Genomic DNA, 23783 nt, shown 5'->3' with positions numbered 1-23783 from the left:
ATTGGCTGCACAGTGCTCACCTGATCCCAGCCGGCACGTCGCACTAACTACGCCGCTGGATCAGGTAAGCACAGCACGCCGACATCAGAACCAGGCCAGTGACAGGAATTCCAAGCAGGCCCAGGCTTCAGATGTCGGCGCGCCGGGTGAGTGCACGTCGGGGGCTTGCACGCGCGGCACGCCCCCGTTCCTAATTTCTGGCCCATTAGATTGGTTGAAGGGCAAGAATGGAAGCAGCCAATTAGACTTTACTTTCTCCCATTGTTTGTTATGCACAAACTTGAAGTGGAAAACATTAAAACAAGATATATTTAAAAAGGTGTTTTCCTGAAAGGAACTTTCTGGGGCATGCCAGTCGGTGGTCTTACTTGAAGGTTTATTTTCAAGAGTGGTTGCAATTTTTTTTTAAAAACACGGGATCGTTCCTTGGTGTGAATGCATTAGTTGGTTTTATTTGGCTATTCCCGTCCCTGCACTTGCATAATCACTAGAGCTGGAGTGGAGTTAGAGTGATGAGGAGTGTCACTTAACATAAAAAATTACAGATTTACATTCAATTACAGTAGGCTCCAAACTCTGGTGTTAGTGACATTTTTGGGGGTGGATGCCAACTAGAAAATAAATCTAATGGCTTCCGCAATCACACCTCCTTTTAGTACTCAGATTCCTCTTCAGTAACTTCTAAATCTGCCACTGCTGCAAAATGCACTTATTTACTGCAATAAAAGTGTTCAAAGTCACAAGGAAATATCGACAGCTTAAGATATGACAAACCTGTCTTTCAGTCTGACTCCATGTCTTCACATGTCATAATGCCTTTTTTTCAGGGCATCTTTTTTGAGTTGTAAGCTTTGTTGGTGCCTTTTCTCAGCTTTTCCTAGTTTGCTAGTACAGCATGTATGCTAGTACAACTTCCCACATCAAAGAGTGTTATGGCCAGAGTGCAAGTGCAAATTTAGTGCCAATTTCTAGACCCGTGGCTCCCAGAAGTCAGGTGGAAAATGCTTAAACTAATTTCATACAGGATGCTTATAGCCTGTAAAAGGAGTTAACTTACTTTCATCAATCTGGCCTAGATTGAAATTAGAAGTGCAGCCTACCCTCTGCACCACCCAACTTTCTGCATTTTGTATTTAAAAGGTTGACCCCTTTCATTGTTCGCTCCTCTACCCGGTTAAGCCTTCCGTCGCTTTTCAAATCCCTCACCCCTGCAGAGAGCCAGCCTCCATCTCCTGGATGTCCAGCTGAGCTCAGAAACCTGCCCAGTGGGGAAGTCACTGGCAGGGACTCTCCTCCTACCAACTGTGGTGCAATGGGAGGGCACACCAATCCATTGCACCGCGGGGCTGCCAATCTCGATTTTGAGATTACATGTTTCACCTTTAAACTGGAAATTCTGTTAAATGAGAATGAATGTCACAGGATTCGGTTGACTGGAATTCTGTTCGGTGAAATATAGTCCAAGTCATTGGAATTTTTCCCCTGTTGGATGAGAGGCATTTACATGCTGTATTTTAGACATGTATCCCCTTATGAAGATAAATGATTCATAAACATCAAAAATATTTATTCAGACTTAATTATTTTAAAGTAATTTTGTCTTGGATGTTCAGGTAGTCTGAAGTACACTAAAAACGCCAACCTGTCCAGTCACAAAACTTTTCATTAAAAAAAAGCAAAAAAAACTCTCTATGTAGCCATCAAAACCATTCATGCCAGTCACAGTATTAACCCCATCTCTCTCAAGCATACAGAGTTCTGTGAAATTGAAAATCTTATTTGGACAGGAGTATTGAGGGCATATTGTGCAGATGGGTGATCATTTTCCATAAAGGACTCTTTCTTTCATCAGCAAGATTCTCAGGGCATTCATTGGCAGTGTCAGCAGTGGTTCACTGCCTGAAAGCTGATGGATATAGGATTTATTTCTGTTCTTACTGCAACTCGCCTTTATTTTCAGGTTTCAATTCGGACAGCTATTTAAGCATAACTGATTTCTTTTATTGACTGCAAGAGGTCGCAACCATTTGTTCGCTCACCATGACACAGATCAGCACAAAAATCCGCCTCGCAGCCTGCTCAGTTCCACCTTCATACTTTGGCTTGGTTTTTCTTTTCCTCCTCCCACCCCCACAATTGTGCTTATTGCACAAGTGAGAGCCTCATGCATTTGAAATCAGGTATAAATGCCTGAAATACAATGCAGATCCCGCCAAAAAACACATACTGTATGTAGACAAACAATTAAACGTTCACTTCTCTGCTATCACATTTGGTAACATTACTTTCAGCTCCCTATAGATTGTAAATTTATTTTCTTCTTCTGGAGGCCTCCCCAAAACAACTTGACTTCTTCCAGGTACTCAGCAATATTGTTGTGTTCCTCAAAAAAAATGGTTTGCAAGAGATAGGCTAGTTGGGCTGGTTACAAATATTTCTTCCTTTTGGAGAAGATCCCTGCTCCTACTGAGTTCCAGCTGAGAATGGAAGCTCACTGTGTAAAGAACTGCGCAGGTAGTGGACGGAGCCGGAGGAGAGATGAGAGGGACAGACAGGTAGACAGACAGAGGGAGACACCTTAAACAGGATTAATTATTTTGACGCAAAAGTTGCATAATCTCAGCAACACTCACAGTCGCCCATTGGCTCCGTCCTCTTGAGCGTTGAAGGGGAGGGGCGAGTCATTGGTAACTACAGGCTGGTCATGAATACTGCCACAGCCAGACACGATCTGCCAACTGCCATAATCCGTGGAAGAGGATGAAGAATGGGAATACTCTGTGGAGCTGCACAGGAAGACAGTGAAATACAAAATAAGCACAACTGGCCCTTTGGACTGAGCTAGAGATTTTTTAAAAAAGTATTTAAATGGTTTACCCACATACTCCATTGTTACAAAAGAGCTTCTCAATTGGATTCTTCTCTACTGTGAGGCCAGTATCTTCTCCATGTCAATGAGACATTAAGCCATTAAGTACAGCAACACCCGACTGCTTCTATAGGTTAAAGGCTTCTGCTAGAAGCCATAATAAAACGATGTTGCAATGAACAGGGGTACGTTGTGCCTAAAGCACATGACTTAAACTCAATGAAAATTAATTATATCTCAGATGTAAATCCAATGCTAGATGCTAATGTAATTAACAAAATTTGCAATGCCAAGGCTGTAACGCCTCCTAATGTTGACCGCAAAGCCAATATGCAATCAAAATTCGTGCTTGTAGGAAACTTGAAATCCTCTTCAAAAGATCTTAAAAAGGGGGAGTCAATGGCAGAGGGAGTGTTTTGTATTCCGTCTTCCTAATTCTATTTTTTTTTTTTTTTTTTAAGTCTCTGATCCCAACAGAAGATATTTAAATTTGTTATAGTTTCCCTAGTTGTACAAAGACATGCACTTGTGCTGGATGCCAGATGGCCAGTAGATGCTTTCTGCTGCAACACCTCTCAGTCAGCATACAAGATCTACGTTGCTCCTTAAGGTGCAGTTCATGGGCTGGTCCTGTTGTAAGGTGGCTCCCTGGTGAGAGTGGAAACTTAAAACTGTGGGAAGAGCCAAAGCTGGGACATAGGCATTTGGATGTCATGTTATCTCCTTGTTAGGGGGACAGAGAAGAGTTTTTAAACAGAAAGTACGTCCCACTGCACACATAATTAGCTTTACATTAACTTAGAATTCGTCTAACTGCATATTGGAGTAGCATTAGAGGAAACAGTCAATCTTAAAACAAATTATAGGGTCATATCAATAATGAGTTTAGAAAGGAAATGGGGTGGAGTTATACAGCACAGTAGGCCACCAAAGAGTTAGAGGAATTAAGGAAGCCAAGAGAAGCAACAAAGGTTTACTATGGAGGGAGAAATGAGTCAGCAATACCTCCAGAGCTATCACGTGGTTTTCCCTTTTCAGATTTTTCAAAACAGGTCAGTAACTCACCCCTGGCGAGTAGAATTCTTCAGCACTGTTACAGTACAGAAGCCATGCTGAGAGCTTTACTCATGCCAGCCCTCTGTCCAGAAGAGTAGAAATGCCAACTTTAGCACAATAACCACACAGAATATGCACAGTACATTGGTCAGCCAAACTGCCAAATAAAGGTTAGTAATCTGGGACAATGTGCTGCCACAATCATGCTGGAGCTTCAACGTGCTGTGCCATTGGGCAGTAGAACTCAGGAGCTGTAACCAACCGTCTACATAGTGCCTTTCTACAGTTACCGCCATAACAGTGATTATCAGAAAATAATCCTTTGGTGCAAAACTCCTTGGAACATCATGAAGATGTGACAAGGCACTACATAAGTGCAAGTTCTTTCTAAATCTGAGACGTCATTGTCCGTAGACACTGAGGGAAGACCATGTGCTTCCCCATGGGGTTGTGGGGAAGAGAACAGAATAAACAATGACTGAGAACATGATACAAGGATGGAACACCAGGGGTTTGGATAAACAGTGGATAAACGTGCATGCTCATTCAAGCCCCGAGTGCATCTTATAGCCTCAAACATAGTCACTTTACTTGTTGTGAATGCACAGGGTTAAAGTTAACCTTTTCAGATATTTGCCATTCTAATCTAGATGTTCTATTACTGCTGCAACTGTTGGCTATATGGTTATTTGTGCTGTTCTATATCAAGCAACAAGAGGAGCTTTTTTCCCCATCAAGATGCTATAATAATTTGTTAGCTATTGCAAAGCAAGTGTATTTGAACCCGGAGCCAGCATGCCCTCCAGTAGCCGTGACCCTGTATATCCTCAGTAGGAGGATGAAAGCACACTAACCTTCTTTCAGGAACAGCCAAGGGGCTACTACTCCCTGTTCTCAGGAAGTTATATTCTGATTGGTAGAACGATGGCCTAGCTTCAGATATACCAGGTTGCAAGAACCGGTCTTCTGGTTGGTTAGGCAAGTACGGTTTATTCCACGCAATCGTCTGAGGTGATGACGTTCGGCCTCTTCTCCTGGAATTCAATGAAAGCAGATAAAATTATAGAAGAATGGAAATGCTTTTTTTTTTTACAAATCTGGAAGCCCAGATGCTGATGACATCAGAATGATGGTGAATTGTCTGATGAATGCATTTCTGTCTCAATTCTCCAAGCAGTGTGTCTGGGCAGCCTTGCACTTAAATAGTCCAGTTTTAAATAGATATTTATTTTTTAAAAATACCCAATTGCTTTCACATTTCAGAGGATGCTGGGAACCAAGACCAAGAAAAGTAGCAACACATTTTTGCAGCCAGCTTTGGCATAAGTTAGCGCCCCAAAATGGGCACCACCCAATTTTTCCCCCTATGTTCCTAATGAGCAAGCTAGCTAATGCACAGCAAAGTTTTTGAAAAACAGGAATTTCTTAAGATCCAGTAAGGGGTGGAGAGGGTTTTTTATGTATATACAGCATAGCAATAGTGATTGCACTTCAAAGCAATTCATTGCACATATGTACTTTGGGATGTTTGAGACATGTGATAAGGTACTATATAAAATCATTTTTGTTCTTCCTTGAACACTTGGCTGTAGATAATTTGACCTCATTTACCACTGTTGAACAAGTTATGGAAGTTGGGTGTCCATACAGTAAGAAGTTCAACCAGCAGGGCCTCATGAAGAGTCTTGCTAATGGCACAACTGCAGTGGATGCAAGCATCAACCCAAAACCCTACAAGACCTGCTCCACTGACACGTCAAAGAGGTAAAAGCTTCTCTTTGTGGAGTTCAAAAAATATCCAGCGAGGCGATCTTTAATAAAGTTTTGAAATGGGTCAAGCCATTATACAGGCGATACCCAACATGCCTGACTCAACCACTGATCTAGTTAAGTGTTTATGGCGCATCCCATATGGTCCCATCCTCTTGGATGTGGGGGGACTGCAAAACAATAGGCGGCCCAGAACATCACACTCTCCCTATTGTGGGAAGATTCTCGGCAGTAGATGCCCTTACACAGGAGCCGGTGAAAGCTTTCGGATTGCCACTTTCCAGAAGGAGTATCCACTCATTTGTGCAGGCATGCGAGTGCAAGGTAAACACATTTTAATATCGAAAAGAACTCATTTCAGAAAGAAGCAAACTTGCCAGCACTGGGGCATCAAAGACTAAAGAAGAAATAAAAGCAAGAAAATATGACTGAAAAAGTATCCAAAAAGAATATAATTAAGTGGGGGATAGAGGAATGAGCAGGCAAAGAAACAGGAGAGTTGAGGAAATATAAAAGGAGCAAAATCAGGATAGATAGAAAGGAGAGAGACAAGACTACTTAAAAATTGTAATTAATTTATCCACACCAACGCTGCTGCTGTCTAAAAGAAAAATGGATGATTTAATAACAGCACACAGCACAGTGACTAACTATGTAATTTTAAACAAAAAGAAACAGGATCAGCACGAAAGTCGTTTGTAGCTGCAAGACATACTCCTAGTAGTGGCGACATAATAGATCTGGGACTTGCAGAAATGCAGAGTGACATATATAGTAAGTAGATATTGTTGTTAAGTCTACTTGGACGCAAGTTTCTTTCAGCTTCATCTTTAGCTATTTCAACTCCATATAGGGAGTATGTGTTGCTCACATATTTGAGAGATACCAAAAAGTTAAAAGCAGTGGTCAGGATAGTGGAAAAAGTGCCAATATTCAATTTCTGATGATAGGTCACTGACCGGAAACGTTGGGTTGGATTTTGCCAATGGGAAGTTTTTGAAGGCGGGACTCCCACTTGTCGGGTTTCAGTCCCGCATCCATCAACTTCTGGCCAACCCACGCTATTTTCCCTTGATTGACCTTGTTAAGCCCGCCCAGCGGGCTCAGCAGGCCAATTAAGGGAAAGCCGGTTACAGAGAACGTCAACGTTTCATCTGTCACTGACATTCTCTGTCGTTTGATGAGTTCTTGAATTCAAGACTCATCAAACCTCTTGCTTTTGCAGAAATGAGATGGTTGTATTGGAGAATGCAGCGGCCATCTGTCATCTCTGCCCTGGAGGTGCGAGACTCTCCGCATACCCACCAACTGAAGCCTGCAGGAAGAAACAAAGGTAAGTAAACTTTTTCTATCACTTTCCACTTACCTCACATACTCACCTCTCCACACTTGCACCCATCACTTACCTTCACAGCACACTTTTGCACCCCTCCGACCCCCGCAGACCCACTACTCGCCTCGGTGACCCTGGCGGGGTTCGGAGCCTTCGGTAAGCCCGCACTTGAGGGCAAAATGGGGATAATCCCTTAAATGCCTGTTAAGTGGCAGATAAGTGGCACTAATCCCCTCCAAGGAGACGGGACCCGGCACGGGTCGGCTACCCACCTCCTGGCAAGATGGCACGGAGGCGGGTTGGGCACCCGCCCCCAAATTCTGCCATTTTCCCAGTCCCCCCTCCATACCTGCCTCCCCAGGGCTGGCAAGATTGCACCCCTTAACTTGGTTTTTCTCTCCCCAGTTGCTGCCTGACCTGCTGAGTATTTCCAGCATTTTCTGCTTTTATTACCCTTCATTAGGACCCAACATTAGAATGCTCTTGGATTGCCAAATGCTATACAGTTATATTAATCTTTAAATTTTCTTGCAATATAAAATAGAACATAACCCAAACTACAGCAATGCTATTTCCATTGTAACATTATATTTTTTTGAGTAGATTAGTCCATCTCGCCTGCCCATCTAATTTCTATGCTGAGATATTTCGTGTGTATCCCTTCTACAATCCCTTCAGGTGCCAGGAACTGGTCTACCTCTCCCTCCTCACTGTTGTCCTAAGCAATATTGCTTGCTTTCATATCTAGCTTTTAATACAGGAGAACCTGGGCTTTCCAGACTGCAAGGATGTGAGGACATTAACATCCTGGATCAACCAGCTCATGGCATGACCCCGATACCGTGTTCAGTATTGAAATGGACATTGGATCTGGCAAAGTTTGCTGCCTCCTCCAGTAACCACACAGTTTACACTAGAGGTATGTTTGCTGCCACAAGTGGTCAGCAATGGCCCACACCAGCAACCCTTACCTTGGTTACAAGTTGAAGAAGGAATGTGGTCTTAAAAATACTGTCCATGTGCAAATACGGTGTGTGTTCCAAGATAGGTAGGAAGAAAACGTACATGGTAGCATAGGAGGGCAAACTGCCTGTAGGAGGGTGGGAGTTGTCAGCGAAAAAGACAAATAATGGGGGGGTTTTTTAACGGAAAGATTCATGTGAGTTTGAGAGTTGAGGCTGCATACAATTTATCGAGCAGGGCTCCAAGTTTCAGACCAAGATCGATTTAGAGAGAGTCCTGAACATTTTGTACAGTCAGAGCTGGTTAATCTGTATAATTATCAAAGTTATGCAGTAAAAATCAACAGGCTAATGAGATGTTTATTCAGTGCAACAATATTGCATCAAACAACTAATCAATTGATCATTTGTTCTTAATGTACACTGTCTTGCTCAGTGACAAGACAGTTAGTTTTTTTGGTGTATTGTTTCGCAAATAAGTGCTGTTACGCTCATTTTAAATTATTTAAATTTAGAACTTCTATAAGTAATTCATTTGAAAAATCACAATTGAGCTAAAATATTAGGGTCATATTTCCCTGAAAATAAATGCGGCATCAATCAAGTGGCTTTAATTTGATCATAAAGTGATTGTGTATATCCGGCTCAGTTCCAACCCAAGCTGTAACCATATGCCAGTACAGGAGACTTTGGTTTATCCGGAGGTTGTATGTCCGAAAACCTCGATCTACCGGCAGAAATCAGGAGCCGTTTTGTTAGGTTTTTTTTTCTTCTCGTGGCTTTGTTTTCAACAGTCGGGCTCTGGAAAGTCTCTCTGAAGCTGTTGCTAAGCTACAGAGACGCTTCCAAGGTACAGGCCGACTGTTTAGAAGCTGTTGCTAAGCAAGTGTGTTTGTTGTCAGATACGGAGATGAAAACCTCCGTATGCTTCAACATTAACTTTGTATGTCCGGCAGTTTTGATAGATCGGCAACAGCTCGGTCCCGTCGGTGCCGGATATAACAAAGTTTCCTGTATTCATTAGAGTGACTGTGTGTAGCCAAGTCAACTTGACAGGTGAATGGTGTTAATTGACTTTTCATATCAAAAAGAGGCAAAAATATCAAAAACCTGATGTTTCCTGTTTATTTCTGTCAATTCATAATCAGAAACAGAAATGTATAGTTACTGACATTAAATTGCATCTGCCACTTTTCTGCCCATTCCAGCATTTTATCAATGTCCCCATTTAGCTTCTTTTGGTCCTCAGAATTATTTACTATAACTCCTACTTTAATATTGTCTGCAAGTGTGGACACCACTCCCTCTAGCACTACACCTTGATCACAGCACACATCATTTTTGTGTCAAGGTGTTATGGATATGCTCACTCCCTCTAGCTCTATATCCAAATCATTGATGTGCACAGTAAACATTGTGTGGTACTGAGCTACATAGACCAGGATAGTTTCAGATTCAGATCATTTTCTGTGTTGAATTAGAAGACATCAATCAGGGCGGTGACAGGAGAGCTGCTACAGTTGGGCTTTGGAGGGGAGAGAGATATTCGCCAATCTCCCCACTTTTGATCCCCCCTCCATAACTGAATAGTCAGCCAATACTACCTGCTCTCTAATTCAGATATGGAAAATATCCTATTGGGTGAAGTACTGTCAGCTTCTTATGCCTGTAGAACCACAGCCCTAATATTAAATCACCTCTTCAGGAGGGGAGGATTAAGAACAGAAATTGGAAGAGAAGGAAAAAAGAAAATCAATAAAAGTCATTAATCAGAGCTCTGCATTTCCAACGTGCTGTTATGTTACATGTAGTGACATGGTTTGTGTTTTATGTTCACAACGTCTCGCAGAGCGAATCACAAATCCCAATCTAGACACCTGCGTCATCAACACCAGCTACTTCCCAACAGAGAGGGAAGGAAAACTTCATCTCGCTCCACCCAAAATTATCCTGCTCTCTCACAGCTCCAACCGCTTAGAGACCAAAGAGAGGAAGAGATGGAAGAAAAAAAACACCAAAATATATATATTAAAAATTAAAAAGCATTACTTACCAAGCCACCTGCGTTGGTGGGCCTGCTGTCAGTTCCACTGCCTCATAGTTGAAAGTCCCTGTGGTAGTAGGAGACTCCTCCATGATGACAGAGAAATCGCTGCTCAGACTGGTGCTGCTTCCTCGGTCTGTATGCGCTAACACAAATACATGTTAAGCATCAGGTTTTTAACATCCGTTATGCTACTGGAGCTTTACCCCACAGTATGCATCATAATTGTACCAGACTAAGGTCTGATTAAAGTCACAAGATATAGAAAGTTGCCTCAAACCTAGACGCTGTACCATAGAGCATCCTATTTCAGAGACATCCTCAGTCACATATGCTGTCCATTCAGGAGAATTCATTAAGTGTGAACTACAGAAATACAGTTTTGAAGCCTGCATCCTAAATGGAGCTTTTTTGGATTTGTTTTCTGGTGTGTGAGACTCTGAATAGAGATCTCACCAGGTTAATTTCGGGGACATCTGTAAGTGAAGATCATTAGCCAGTCTCCTCATTCCCCACAGCTGAAGCCTCAGGTCGTGCCAGTATGTCTGACCCCAGATGTCCCAGACTGAAAATGAACGTTGTGTTCATCTGCCAAGGTTGTTCCTGTATTTTGTAGTGATCACATCTGAATATTCTAATGTAGAATGGAAACTGAGTTGATTTGACCTTTGATACAATCACAAGGACTTGGGTATTTCCCTGTGTTTTAAGACCAGTGTCTCAACAGAAGTGTTCATTAAGAGGAAGTAACAGGAGCATGAGTATTTCTACTTTGCATTAGAGTTACATGAGCCACAGTGGGAACATTGAAAATGCATTGCTAAATATATGCACCATAAAAACAATATATATGACATTTATATGGCACCCCTAATGGTGGAGTGCTGCACTCCAGTTACTAACATAAATTAAAAAGACTTGCATTTATATAGTGCCTTTCATGGCCACGGGACGTCTCAAAGCGCTTTACAGTCAATGAAGTACTTTTTGAAGTGTAGTCACTGTTGTAATGTAGGAAACGGGGCAGTCAATTCGCACACAGCAAGCTCCCACAAACAGCAATGTGACAATGACCAGATAATCTGTTTTAGTGATGTTGATTGAGGGATAAATATTGGCCAGAACATCAGGGATAACTCCCCTGCTCTTCTTCGAAATAGTGCCATGGGATCTTTTACGTCCACCTGAGCGCGCAGACAGGGCCTCAGTTTAACGGCTCATCCAAATGACAGCTCCTCCAACAGTGCAGCACTCCCTCAGCATTGCACTGGAGTGTCAGCCTAGATTTGTGTGCTCATGTCTCTGGAGTGGGACTTGAACCCTCAACCTACTGACTCAGAGATGTTCTATCAACTGAGCCACAACTGACACTGAATGCTAATAGAGCACATCCAGTCCCCAATGGTAAAACACCTTTATCATCTTGTTTTAAAGTGGCATTTAAAGCCAAACTCTTGATGCAAGGGGAAAACATGCTAACACATCGAGTCTACCAGTAAAGACAGGAGACTACTCTATTTGTCCGAATCCTATTTGAACTCCGGTCCGGATGGTGAAACAAAATCAGCGAGGCTGTTCGTTTTCAATGTAAACTGAAAGCAGTCCCCAAAATACTAATAAATCCTGAATTCTATTTAATAAAAAACAGAAGTTGGCTTATTCAGTCACTGTAACCAGAAGCCCTCAAACTCAGTGTTGTAAACACAAACTGTTCATTCACACTTTTTCTATGAAACAATGGACCATTTTATACACAAAGACTGGCGACAACATAGGTGGACAAATGGCTTTATTGTCTAACGGATCACAAGTACACGTGAAATAGGCAGATCTCCAATGTGGATTCCTGCAGTTACTTCCTGGACTGTGTTTCTTCCGCTTCAGTTTTACTGTATATTTCAATAAATGCATGTGTAGAATGACCCGATAAGAAAATGTGATCAGGGTCACAAAGCCCAGTCCCCTAGCTGAATGCGTTCCCCTCCCTGGCTCAAAATCGATTTCCAGGTTCAAATCACTCCATTTGGTGGAGGCAGGGTGGGGGTGGGGGGAAACACGTAGCTTCTTAGTTGTTAGTATTTTAAATTAGTACATGCGTGGGTGGATTAAAGACTCCAGACTTTTTCTTTTCCATTCACTTCCTTCAATAAAAGCTTACAGCGCCAATGTTAATCTTTTCTGACCCCTCTTCATAACAGGAGCGTATTACAAAGCCCTTTCATGGCAGCGAGTGGATTCTAAGAGTAGGGAATGAGTTATGGATGACTCACTACAGGAGAAGCTAGCGAATAATTGAAGCTTCAACATAAGCAGTATGAAAACCAATATATTTATTAATAGCTATACTGGATACAGAATTTTTATTTTTAAAAAAGAGTATATATAAGCCATGTGAGACTGGGTTATGTAATGCATCACAGGTTGGCAGATTATTGTCATTTTCAAAAAGTCTGATTGCTGCAGTGATTGAAGAGAACAGCAATTCTGAGGCAGTTCTATAGATGGTAAGTACCTCAGAGCTGTCCGAGATTTATTTATTTTTTATTTTTTATTTTTTTTAAATTACAGCTTGAAATTTTTATTTTTAAAATTTTTTTTAAAATAAGGCTCCTCTGTAGAATTCTGGACACTATTTCAGAAACCAATGAAGTGGACTCTGGTTGATGTAGATATTGAAATTCCTTTGGTGCACTCCATGTATGTCAATCAGTGACTCTGATTGTTTCTTTTCAAAAAGAGATTGTGAATTAACTCTTCCTTTTCAGTCTCTGACCCCTATTAGGCATGTCACAGCAAGTTCAATGGTAAAAATCTTAAGGGTCGATTTTGTTTCAGGATCAAGAATGTTTTCAGGATCAAGAATGTTTAAGGATCAAGAATATACCAAATATTCTGGATAACGGTCACTCAGTACTTCTTTACTGTAACACTATTCTGCCACTAGATCCCGCCAGTGAGCTATACAAATACCTTGGCAGTCTCTGTTAATGGAAACTGGGCACTGTAACACAGTAGTGAAAACACAGAGGACTGATCAAGAATACTTCAGATGTTCTGAATGAAGACCACTCAGCGCTTGAATCATAGAAATTTATGGCACAGGAGGAGGCCATTCAGCCCATCGTGACTGCTAGCCAACAAAGAGCTATCCAACCTAATCCCACTTTCCAGCTCTTGGTCTGTAGCCCTGTAGGTTACGGCCCTTCAAGTGCATATCCAAGTACTTTTTAAATGCGCTGAGGGTTTCTGCCTCTACCACCCTTTCAGGCAGTGAGTTCCAGACCCCCACCGCCCTCGGGGTGAAAAAAGTTCTCAACTCCCCGCTAATCCTTCAACCAATTAGATTTAAATCTATGTCCTCTGGTTATTGATCCCTCTGCTAGGGGAAATAGGTGCTTCCTATCCACTCCTCGGCCCCTCATAATTTTATACACCTCAATTAAGTCTCCCCTCAGCCTCCTCTGCTCCAAAGAAAACAACCCCAGCCTATCCAATCTTTCCTCATAGCTAAAATTCTCCAATCCTGGCAACATCCTTGTAAATCTCCTCTGTACCCGCTCTAGTGCAATCACATCCTTCCTGTAATGTGGTGACCAGAACTGTACGCAGTATTCTAGCTGCGGCCTAACTAATGCTTTATACAGTTCAAGCATAACCCCCCTGCTCTTACATTCTATGCCTTGATGTTGCAACACTCCATTTCTGCCACTAAATCCTGTTAGTGAGCTAAGCAAATGTTTTATAAATCTCCAGTAATAGAAACTGGGAACTACAATACTGTATTGCGACAGACATGGGGACTCTGGCCTTGTATTTTCCACTGATCTTTTAGAAGTCCACTGTGACTTGCAACAAAGTGCTCTAACACACTCGGCAAAATTATAGCTACTCTGTAACCTGTACGTATATACAAGTTAAGACTTTATTTGTAACTGTACAGTTATCAAATCATTTCCGGCAGTGCCTGGTGCCAAGATTGCATTAGAGTTACGATTAAAGTAGTGCACTGTACTACTCTGGGCTGTGGTAAGCTGTTTCTCCTTGGAATTAAGAGGACATGGGGAGTAAATGTGCTTACCTAGTAGACAGAGATCTTCCACAGGAAACTCCGCTTCTTTATAATGCGTGTTCTTCCTTCTGCAAGGGAAAAGGAATAAAGTTACACACAGCAAGAAGGACTGGAGTTTTTCTTTGCAAACTTGGCCTATTGAATATGTTTGCCTGGATCTGTTCAAAAATCATTTAATAAGGTACCACACAATTACAGCAAAGGTGGAATTAAGGGGTATGTGGAAAGTGGAAAGGGACATAGACGGAGGAACACAAAGGGTAGGGGTAAATCAAAGTCTCTCGGACTGCAGAGACGTAGCGAGTTGTCATAGAGTCACAACGGTACAGGAGGAGGCCATTCGGCCCATCGAGTCCGTGCCGGCTCTCTGTAGAGCAATCCAGTCAGTCCCATTCCCCCGCTCTATCCCCGTAGCCCTGCAAGTTTATTTCCCTCAAGTGCCTATCCAGTCTCCCCTTGAAAACATTGAGTGTCTCCGCTGCAATTGCCAGAGTGTTCCAGGTCCTCGCCACTTGCTGTGTAAAAAAGTTTTTCCTCACATCCCCCCTGTATCTCTTGCCCAAAACCTTAAATCTGTGTCCCCTAGTCCTTGTACCATCAACTAGTGGGAACAGCCTTTCCCTGTCCAGCCTATCCAAATCCATCATAATCTTCTACACTTCTATCAAATCACCCCTCAACCTCCTTTGCGCTAATGAAAACAAATCCAGCTTCTCCAACCTGTCCTTGTAGCCAAGATCCCCCATCCCCGGAACCATTCTGGTAAATCTCCTCTGCACCTTCTCAAGGGCATTCACATCCTTCCTAAAGTGTGGTGACCAGAACTGCAAACAATACTCCAGTTGTGGCCTAACCAGCGCTTTATAAAGGTTCAGCATAACTTCTCTACTTTTATACTCAATAACTCTATTTATGAAGCCCAAGATCCCATATGCTTTGATAACCACTCACTGAATATGTCCCGCCACCTTCAGGGACCTATGCACATTAACTCCCAGGTCCCTCTGTCCCTGCACTCTCTTTAAAACTGTGCCATTAAGTGTATATTACCTCTCCGTTCCTTCTGCCAAAATGCATCACCTCACACTTCTCTGTATTAAATGCGATGTTGTGCAGCGCACAGCAGACCACGACCATTCTGGAGACCCTGGCTGCTGACTACTGCAGGGCTCCACCTGATCGGTCAAGGCATCTGAATCGCATCTTCAGCAAGCCGATTGGTTTGTACGATGATGGACCTGGTCGAAATGTGGCTGGCGTTGGAGCGCTCCTCAGCTTCGTTTGCTGGCCTCCTGATCGGCGTCATTAGCCTCCTCTTCAGGGGTAGCCCTCGTCTCCAAGTAACCATCCGTTAAGTTGGTTTGGCGGCTTGAAGAGCGGAGGCACACTAGACTGCCGCAGGATGAACAAGTCATGGCAACTGCCACAGTACTTGGCGCAAACATGCAAAATCTCCTTCTTGTGGTTACACACCAGCTGTACATTAAGTGGACGCCCTTGCGGTTGACAAAAATAGCTGGGTTGTGATGGGGTGCCCTCAGGGCCACATGTGTGCAGTCTATGACACCCTGCACCATTGGCAAGCCTGCCATATTTGCGAATCCAACCGCACGCGTGGTTATACTTGCTTGATCCGTTGAAAAGTTGATGTAATTGCGCGCCTTTGCGAAGAGGGCATCGGTAAACTGCGTGATGCAACTGTGGGCAGCCGACTGGGAGATGCCGCTGATGATCCCTGGAAGGAGCCTGATGCAAAAAAGTTGAGTGCGGTGGTGACTTTGACAGCCACTGGTAAGGGGTGTCCACCGGATCCTCTGGCTCCAGGTGTTGGTGCAGCATTATGCAGATGTCTCAGACAACCTCTCGCAAAAGTCTCAGCCTCCTTTGGTGCTGCTGCTCACTCATGTTGAGGAAGCTCATCCTCTGTCTGTAAACCCTGAGAGGAGGGTATCTTCTGTGGCGACGTGCTGCTATGCGCTGGCACCTTCTGCCCTGTGCACCATCAGGTGGGTGAGCAGCAGTTTGGCGCTCCTGCTGCTGCCTTGGCTGCTCCTCGTCCGAATCGGAGGTCCATGGTGAAAGGAAATAAATGTTTCCTATGTTGCTGGTAGATATCTCCATTGGGGAAGAGCTCAGTCCAAGTGGGGAGAGGGTTTTCCCCAGGAGGTCCCAGTTTCACCACTTCCGACTTCAGTAGGCCTGGAAAAAGTGCTCAAAGACCTGTGCAACAAGAGTTCTGCCGCCTGCAACTCATCCCTGTTGAAAGCTCCGATTTTATGGTGGAGCTGCAGCTGTGAGGAGGCCAGCCACTTGTCAACCCGCCAGGATTAGCTGGTGTGGTTTAGGAGCAGCGTGCAACACGCTGTAAATGCGGCAAAATAACAATGGCCTGGGAAAATTGGATTATGGAGGCCCTTAAGTGCTTCCCTAAGGGTCTTAACTGCCTATTCCGCCTCTTGAGTTGGGACCGAATCGCACTCGTGAAGCCCGCCTCCGGCAAAGTTGCGCGGTGACGGGTTGGAGGCGGGTTCCAAACCCGCACTCAGTTTTTGCAATTTTACCAACTGTCCCGCTTCCTCAGGGCTGGGAAAATCGCCCCCAAAGTCTTTGTTTTTGTAACTAGAGGCATATATTGCAAATGTAAGGAGGAAATGTTGAAGAATGTGAAGGCCCTTGAGAGGGTGCACAGGAGATTTACCAGAATGGTTCCGGGGATGGGGGATCTTAGCTACAAGGACAGGTTGGAGAAGCTGGATTTGTTTTCATTAGAGCAAAGGAGGTTGAGGGGTGATTTGATAGAGGTGTACAAGATTATGACGGGTTTGGATAGGCTAGAAGGGGAAAGGCTGTTCCCACTAGTTGATGGTACAAGGACTAGGGGACACTGATTTAAGGTTTTGGGCAAGAGATGCAGGGGGGATGTGAGGGAAAACTTTTTTACGCAGCGAGTGGGGAGGACCTGGAACTCGCTGCAGACGGAAGTGGTGGAAGCGGAGACACTCAATGTTTTCAAGGGGAGACTGGATAGGCACTTGAGGGAAATAAACTTGCAGGGCTACGGGGATATAGCGGGGGAATGGGACTGACTGGATTGCTCTGCAGAGAGCCGGCACGGACTCGATGGGCCGAATGGCCCCCATCTGTGCCGTTATGACTATGAACTTGTATAAGATGTTAGTTAGGCTCCAATTGGAGCATTGTGCACAGTTATGGTCACCCCCATTATAGGAAGAATGTAAAAGCAATGGATATGGTGCAATGTCGGTGCACTATGATGTTGCTAGGGATGAGGGGTTTCAGGTATGAAGGTAGACTTGGGACATTAATGCTATCTTCACTAGAAGCTAAATGGTTAAGGGGTGAGCTCCTCAAGATTAAGGACGGTTATGATGAGGTAAATAATGAGTTTCCACTGGTCGGGTAGACATGAACAAGTGGGCACAAATTTATCACAAGAAGAATTAAAGGGGAGGTTAGAAAATAATTTTTTATACAAGAGGGTGGTTAGAATGTGAGATTCCTTGTCATAGATCATTGTTAAAGCATAAACCATCCATTCTTTTAAAAAGGGCCAAGATAGACGCTTGAAAAAGAAGAAAAAAAATGAAGGTTCTGGGGAGTGAGCTGGATTAGACTGGGCAGCTTGTGTGGCAAAAAACACACGCACAAGCTTGTTACGCTAAGTCGGCTATTTCTGTGCATTAAGATTCTAGGATTCTATGAACAATATTGCTGTCGTGCCTGAATTCTGAAACTGTACTAAACAATACATTTCTACTAGAGAACCATCGCATATTTAGAAATGGTAGGTTTTCACAAGAAATAAATTCAAAAGTACTCCAGTTACAGGGGTGCATTAATAAGAACAGGATTACATCTGATCCTCTCTCTCTCACACACCCCCGATCCTGCGAGTTTCTGGTCTCAGCTAAGATTTCCGAAAAGGCAAAAAGGTGACGCAGGTTAAGGAGGGAAGGAAGGTGGCTCCTCATTTGGCAAGAGTTGTTCTCACCTGCCTCCCAACAGTCAAAACAAGAGCAATATTTAGCACAGACTGGGAAGTAGGTGACCAGGCAAGCTGTGGCAACAGCGAGGAACCTGAAAAATTGTAAGGCTGTAAACTAAATGAGGAGCTGAGACAAATTACCAAATTGTGAAAGTCAACTTCAGGTGCTTTGAGTTAGCTGAAGCCTGGGTACAACCAGAAAACAGCAGAAATTAAAGGGAGGGGTGAGGGGAGCAGAGGGAAAGAATTAAGACAACAAATGTGCATGATTCAAGACTATGAAAATCATCTGGAAACAACATTGTGTGATATTTGCGTTAAGTATCATTATGGAGATATTTGAATAAGATCAGCTGCCGTAAAGTTAGAAGATAGCTACAATCCCTACTTTGTGCCATTTTTTATATGAAACGTCTGGTATTAGAGTATCACAAAGAACTTTGAGGACCAGAGGCCCAAGATTTACCACCCAAGAGACTAGCAGAAAGCTCGCCTCTGCTGTGTGGGTCAAGAGAAGTAATGCATTACTAGCAGACGGCAGTCCCATACAGCGGATGTTGTGTTATTACATGTTCATGTCTCATTGCCATTACATTACAACCAGAGTGGTGATAGAAACAGAGAAGATAGGAGCAGGAGTAGGCCATTCGGCCCCTCGAGCCTGCTCCGCCATTCAATGAGATCATGGCTGATCATCCAAATTCAGTACCCCGTCCCTGCCTTCTCCCCATATCCCTTCTTGAATATATTTAATGAATTGGCCTCAACTGCCTTCTGCGGTAAAGAATTCCACAGGTTCACCACTCTTTGGGTGAAGAAATTCCTCCTCATCTCAGTCTTAAATGGCTTACCCCTTATCCTTAGACTGTGACCCCTGGTTCTGGACTCCCCTGCCATCGGGAACATCCTTCCTGCATCTAGTCTGTCTAGTCCTGTTAGAATTTTATAAGTTTCAATAAGTCTCATTCTTCTAAACTCCAGCGAGTAAAGGCCCAATCGACCCAATCTCTCCTCATACGTCATTCCTGCCATTCCAGGTATCAGTCTGGTGAATCTTCGCTGCACTCCCTCCATGGCAAGAACATCCTTCCTCAGATAAGGCGACCAAAACTGCACACAATACTCAAGGTGTGGTCTCACCAAGGCCCTGTACAACTGCAGTGATACATCCAGACTCTCTCCCCTCCCAACTTGCTTTATTCTGGTCTAATTTGTACGTAACCTACTGCCGAGATCTGTTCTCTGTAAATTTAATGTATGATAATTGGAAGCTAAAACCCAGCACCCTCTCTTCCAAATGTTTTCAAGTTCTCTTCCTTCTATCCAACCTCCTCCAGGATTGTATATAGTTGCTACAGGTAGACTATCCTTTATCCGAAAACCTCGGGACCAGCCGTGTTTCGGTTTTCGGAAAATTTCAGATTTCGGAAGGTGGGTCGGCGGGGGTCTGCGGGGGGGGTCCGCAGTCGTGGCTTGTCCGTCGCTGCTAGCCTGGAATGCAATGAAGTTCCGCATTTCCACCAACAGGTCGTCGTGCTCGGTCGGAACAGGGGCTGGCACCGCCGCGGGCTCAGAGCTCTCGTTGCTTTCGAGTCTTTGGAAGAGAGTCAGGTGGTTCCGCGGGGGGGTCGGCGGGGGGTCGTGCGCCACTCTGGTCATGTCGTGCGCACGACTTACGCTGAACGAAAAAACCTTCGGTTTTTAGAGGGTTTCAGTTTTCGGAAGTTCGGATAAAAGGTAGTCTACCTGTACTAATATTGCTATGCACTTGGCTGTCTGATGATGCATTTTCTTGGTGTGTGTGTGGCAAGATGGTTTTCAGGCTTTGCTTTCTGTCCAGAGGTGGAAAGTTCTGTTCACACAAGGTAAACAACATACAGCAGCCTTGCCGCGAATCAACAATTTGCACCTTTTAACATAACACTCAGCCCAAGGCACTTTGCACAGCAAGAAAACAGATGCCAAGAGTAGTAGTAGTAAAAGAGTAAAACTAAAAATACAGCCAAAGGTTATGCAAAGACTTTTAAAGGCAGGAAGAGAAGTAGCAAGGCAGAGAGATTTACGGGAAAAGTTTGAGAGAGTAGGACGGAGAAGGAATGGTGGAGAGCAGCAATGCACCAGAGGTTGAAGTTGGAAACAAAGAACTGGAGGAGGTTCGAGGTAGATGGGGTCAAGACCATGAAAGAATTTGTGAACAAAGATTTTGACCTTAGTATTTGGGGCGGGTGGGGGGCAAGGCAGCCAGTGGAGGTCGGAAAGAATGGGGTAAAGGGCAATCAAGTTTTAGTGCAGGACAGGAGGCAGAGATTTGGATTAATTGGAAGTTCAGGAGCCTGGTGAAGAGGGCTTTAGAGAAGTAGAGCATTGAAGTAACAAAACATAGATAAGGATTTCAGCAGCAGGAGGAGGGTGTGGTAAGGACAAAAATGGGCAATGTTACAGAGGTGGAAGTAAGCGCTCTTGCTGATGGATAGGATAAAGGATTTGAATTTCAGCTCTGGGTCAAACACTAAGGTTGTGCAACATCTGGTTCAGTCTAAGGGAAGGGACAGAGCAAGGGATAGAGGTTTTGGTAGGAACCAAATAAGATGTATTTGGTTTTCCCGATGTTGGATGAATTAGCTATGGAAACAAATTAACTTGGGGGACAGTAATGACCAGTTGAGATCACCTCTTGGTCCCGTGTGTCAGCTGTGGCTCAGTGGGGCGCACACTCGCCTCTGAGTCAGAAGGTTTTGGGTCCCACTCCAGGGACTTGAGCACACAAATCTAGGCTGGCACTCCAGTGCTAAGGGAGTGCTGCACTGTCGGAGGTGCCGTCTTTCAGATGAGACGTTAAACGTCTGCTCTCTCAGGTGGATGTAAAAGATCCCATGGCACTATTTCAAAGACGAGCAGGGGAGTTATCCCCGGTGTCCTGGCCAATAATTATCCCTCAACCAACGTAACAAAAACAGATTACAGGAAACTCTTTTTTATCCGGCACCGACAGGACGCCGGTTGATCAAAAAGTCCAGATTAGAGAGAGGTATACTTACCAAGGTATGAGAGACCCGTACACAGCCACAGGTGCAGGAGCCCTGGTTACACGGCCACAGATCCAGGAGTCCCTGTTGCACGGCCACAGCTGCAGGAACCCCAGTTACACGGCCACAGATCCAGGAACCCCGATTACACGACCACTAATATACAGTAAAACTTAACTGAACCTACTCCTGAATTTTGCCAGTTAAGAGAGTTTCCTGTATCTGGTCATTGTCACATTGCTGTTTGTGGGAGCTTGCTGTGCGCAAATTGGCTGCTGCATTTCTCACATTACAACAGTGACTACGCTTCAAAAAGTACTTCATTGGCTGTAAGGCACTATGAGACATCTGGTGGTCGTGAAAGGCGCTATATAAATGCAAGTCTTTCTTTCATGGTGAAAAGAGAGAATATATTCCCACTCTTGTATCTGTCAATCACTTCTTTTGCCAAAACACTATCCAACTGCTGCCAACACTATGTGCCTTTCTGTTTTCCTTGTCTGATTTGTTTCATATCTTCACCATTGTGTGTGTGGAAACAGTTCGATCTAAACTGTTCTTATTTCATCTTCTGAGCTTAAATCCCTGGCCCATCGTTCCACCATTTGTGGTTATGCCACGTCAGCAGAATAGTTCAACTGGCCTTTAACCATCTTAACTCGAGAGAAATATTCCATTGTGGTCCAGAGCTGGAAACAGTGACGTCTTGGACCTTGGATCATTGCAGTTTGTGTCTGTTAGTTGCTGTCTCCACCACTCCTGCAAGAAGGACCCAACAGGGCAAGCTCCTTACCTTGGCTTCTTTGCTGCAGAGAACTCTTCCGAGGTGATGTGCTTCAAAAAATTGAAGCAGAAGAAGAAAATCTGGAAAAACAAAATGGAAGTTTGTTTTTAGATTTCAGGTTCCCTTATGCAATCTGCCATGATTCTTCAACACAAGCCCAGCTTTGGGAATGTAAAGTTATACACATACTGATGTATTCAGAGCTAAGTAGATAGAATAGAACGAACAAAAAAAAAAGCTCGAAACCTAGAATGGTCTTAAAAATTGGCCTCTTTCACCATCATAAAACCTCCCAACCTTTTAGCTGAAAGTTTAACGGGGTTATAAACAGAAAATGCTGGAAACACACAGCAGGACTGCCAACACCTCTAATGAGGCCATTTGGGTAGAACTTAAAAACAAAAAGGGGGCAAGCACTTTGCTGGGAGTGTACTATAGGCCCCCAAACAGTCAGGGGGAGATAGAGGAACAGATATGTAGGCAAATCTCAGAAAAGTGCGAAAATAATAGGGTAATAATAGTGGGGGATTTCAACTTCCCCAATATAAATTGGGATAGTCAGAGTGTGAAAGGCTTAGAGGGTGCAGAATTCTTAAAGTGCATCCAGGAGAGCTTTTTGAGCCAACATGTAGAAAGTCCTACAAGAGAGGGGGCGGTACTGGACCTAATTCTAGGGAATGTAGCCGGGCAAGTGGTGGAAGTGTCAGTAGGAGAGCATTTTGGCGACAGTGACCATAATTCGGTGAGATTTAAGGTGGTCATGGAAAAGGACAAAGACGGCCCGGAAATAAGGGTTCTAAATTGGGGGAAGGCCGATTTTAATATGATAAGGCAGGATCTGGCCAAAGTGGACTGGGAGCAGCTACTTATAGGAAAATCCACATCAAAACAGTGGGAGACTTTCAGAAGGGAAATAGAGAGAGTACAACGCCAACATGTTCCTGTAAAGGTCAAGGATGGGACCAATAAGCAAAGGGAACCTTGGATGACAAGGGATATACAAAAATGCATTTGGAATAAAAGGGGGGCTTTTGGCAGTTACAAAAGACTAAAGACGGAAGAAGCCCTAGAGGAGTATAAAAAGTGCAGGGGCGTACTTAAAAAAGAAATTAGGAGGGCGAGGAGGGGCCATGAAATAACACTGGCGAGCAAAATAAAGGAAAATCCTAAGATGTTTTATAAGTATATTAAGGGCAAGAGGATAACCAGGGAAAGGGTGGGGCCCATTAGGGACCAAAGTGGCAATCTGTGTGTAGAGCCAGATGAGGTAGGCGGGGTTTTAAATGAATTTTTTGCATCTGTGTCCACTATGGAGAAAGACGATGCAGACATAGAAATCGGGCAAGGGGACTGTGACATACTTGAACATATTAGCATCGAGAGGGAGGAGGTGCTAGCGGTTTTAGCAGGCCAAAAAGTGGATAAATCCCCAGGCCCGGACGAGATGTATCCCAGGCTGCTGTGGGAGGCAAAGGAGGAGATTGCAGGGGCTCTGACACAAATTTTCAGAACCTCTCTGGCCACAGGGGATGTACCAGAGGACTGGAGAACAGCTAATGTAGTACCATTATACAAGAAGGGTAGCAGGGATAAACCAGGGAATTACAGGCCAGTGAGCCTAACATCTGTGGTAGGGAAATTATTGGAAAAAATGCTGAGGGACAAAATTAGTCTCCACTTGGAGAGGCAAGGATTAATCGGGGATAGTCAGCATGGCTTTGTCAAGGGTAAATCATGTCTGACAAATCTGATTGAATTTTTCGAGGGGGTGACTAGGGGGGTGGATGAGGGAAATGCTGTGGATGTGGTTTACATGGACTTCAGTAAAGCTTTTGACAAAGTCCCGCATAGGAGACTGGTCAAG

At 43.9% G+C, this 23783-nt stretch overlaps 1 protein-coding gene across 4 annotated transcripts in view; it reads right to left on the bottom strand.

The window, feature by feature from the left end:
• Positions 1–23783, bottom strand: part of mtmr14 (myotubularin related protein 14) — a 102926-nt gene that overhangs the window by 6129 nt on the left and 73014 nt on the right. For 2 of the 4 annotated variants that reach the window (XM_086001943.1, XM_086001944.1), the window contains exons 14-18: positions 21929–21999; positions 14113–14171; positions 10044–10179; positions 4780–4959; positions 2634–2786 (exon numbers count right to left, since the gene is read on the bottom strand). In XM_086001943.1, coding sequence (XP_085858069.1) covers positions 2634–2786; positions 4780–4959; positions 10044–10179; positions 14113–14171; positions 21929–21999 — 599 coding nt within the window. The remainder of the gene's footprint in view (positions 1–2633; positions 2787–4779; positions 4960–10043; positions 10180–14112; positions 14172–21928; positions 22000–23783) is intronic. The other 2 variants (XM_086001945.1, XM_086001946.1) reach the window with 2 other exon arrangements.

This window comes from Somniosus microcephalus, chromosome 11, assembly GCF_052327205.1.
Source record: "Somniosus microcephalus isolate GS21.2 chromosome 11, FLI_Smic_1.0, whole genome shotgun sequence".
Classification (NCBI taxonomy): Eukaryota; Metazoa; Chordata; class Chondrichthyes; order Squaliformes; family Somniosidae; genus Somniosus; species Somniosus microcephalus.
The sequence above is the reverse complement of the archived record's forward strand: the minus strand, read 5'-3'. Positions and strand labels throughout refer to the sequence as shown.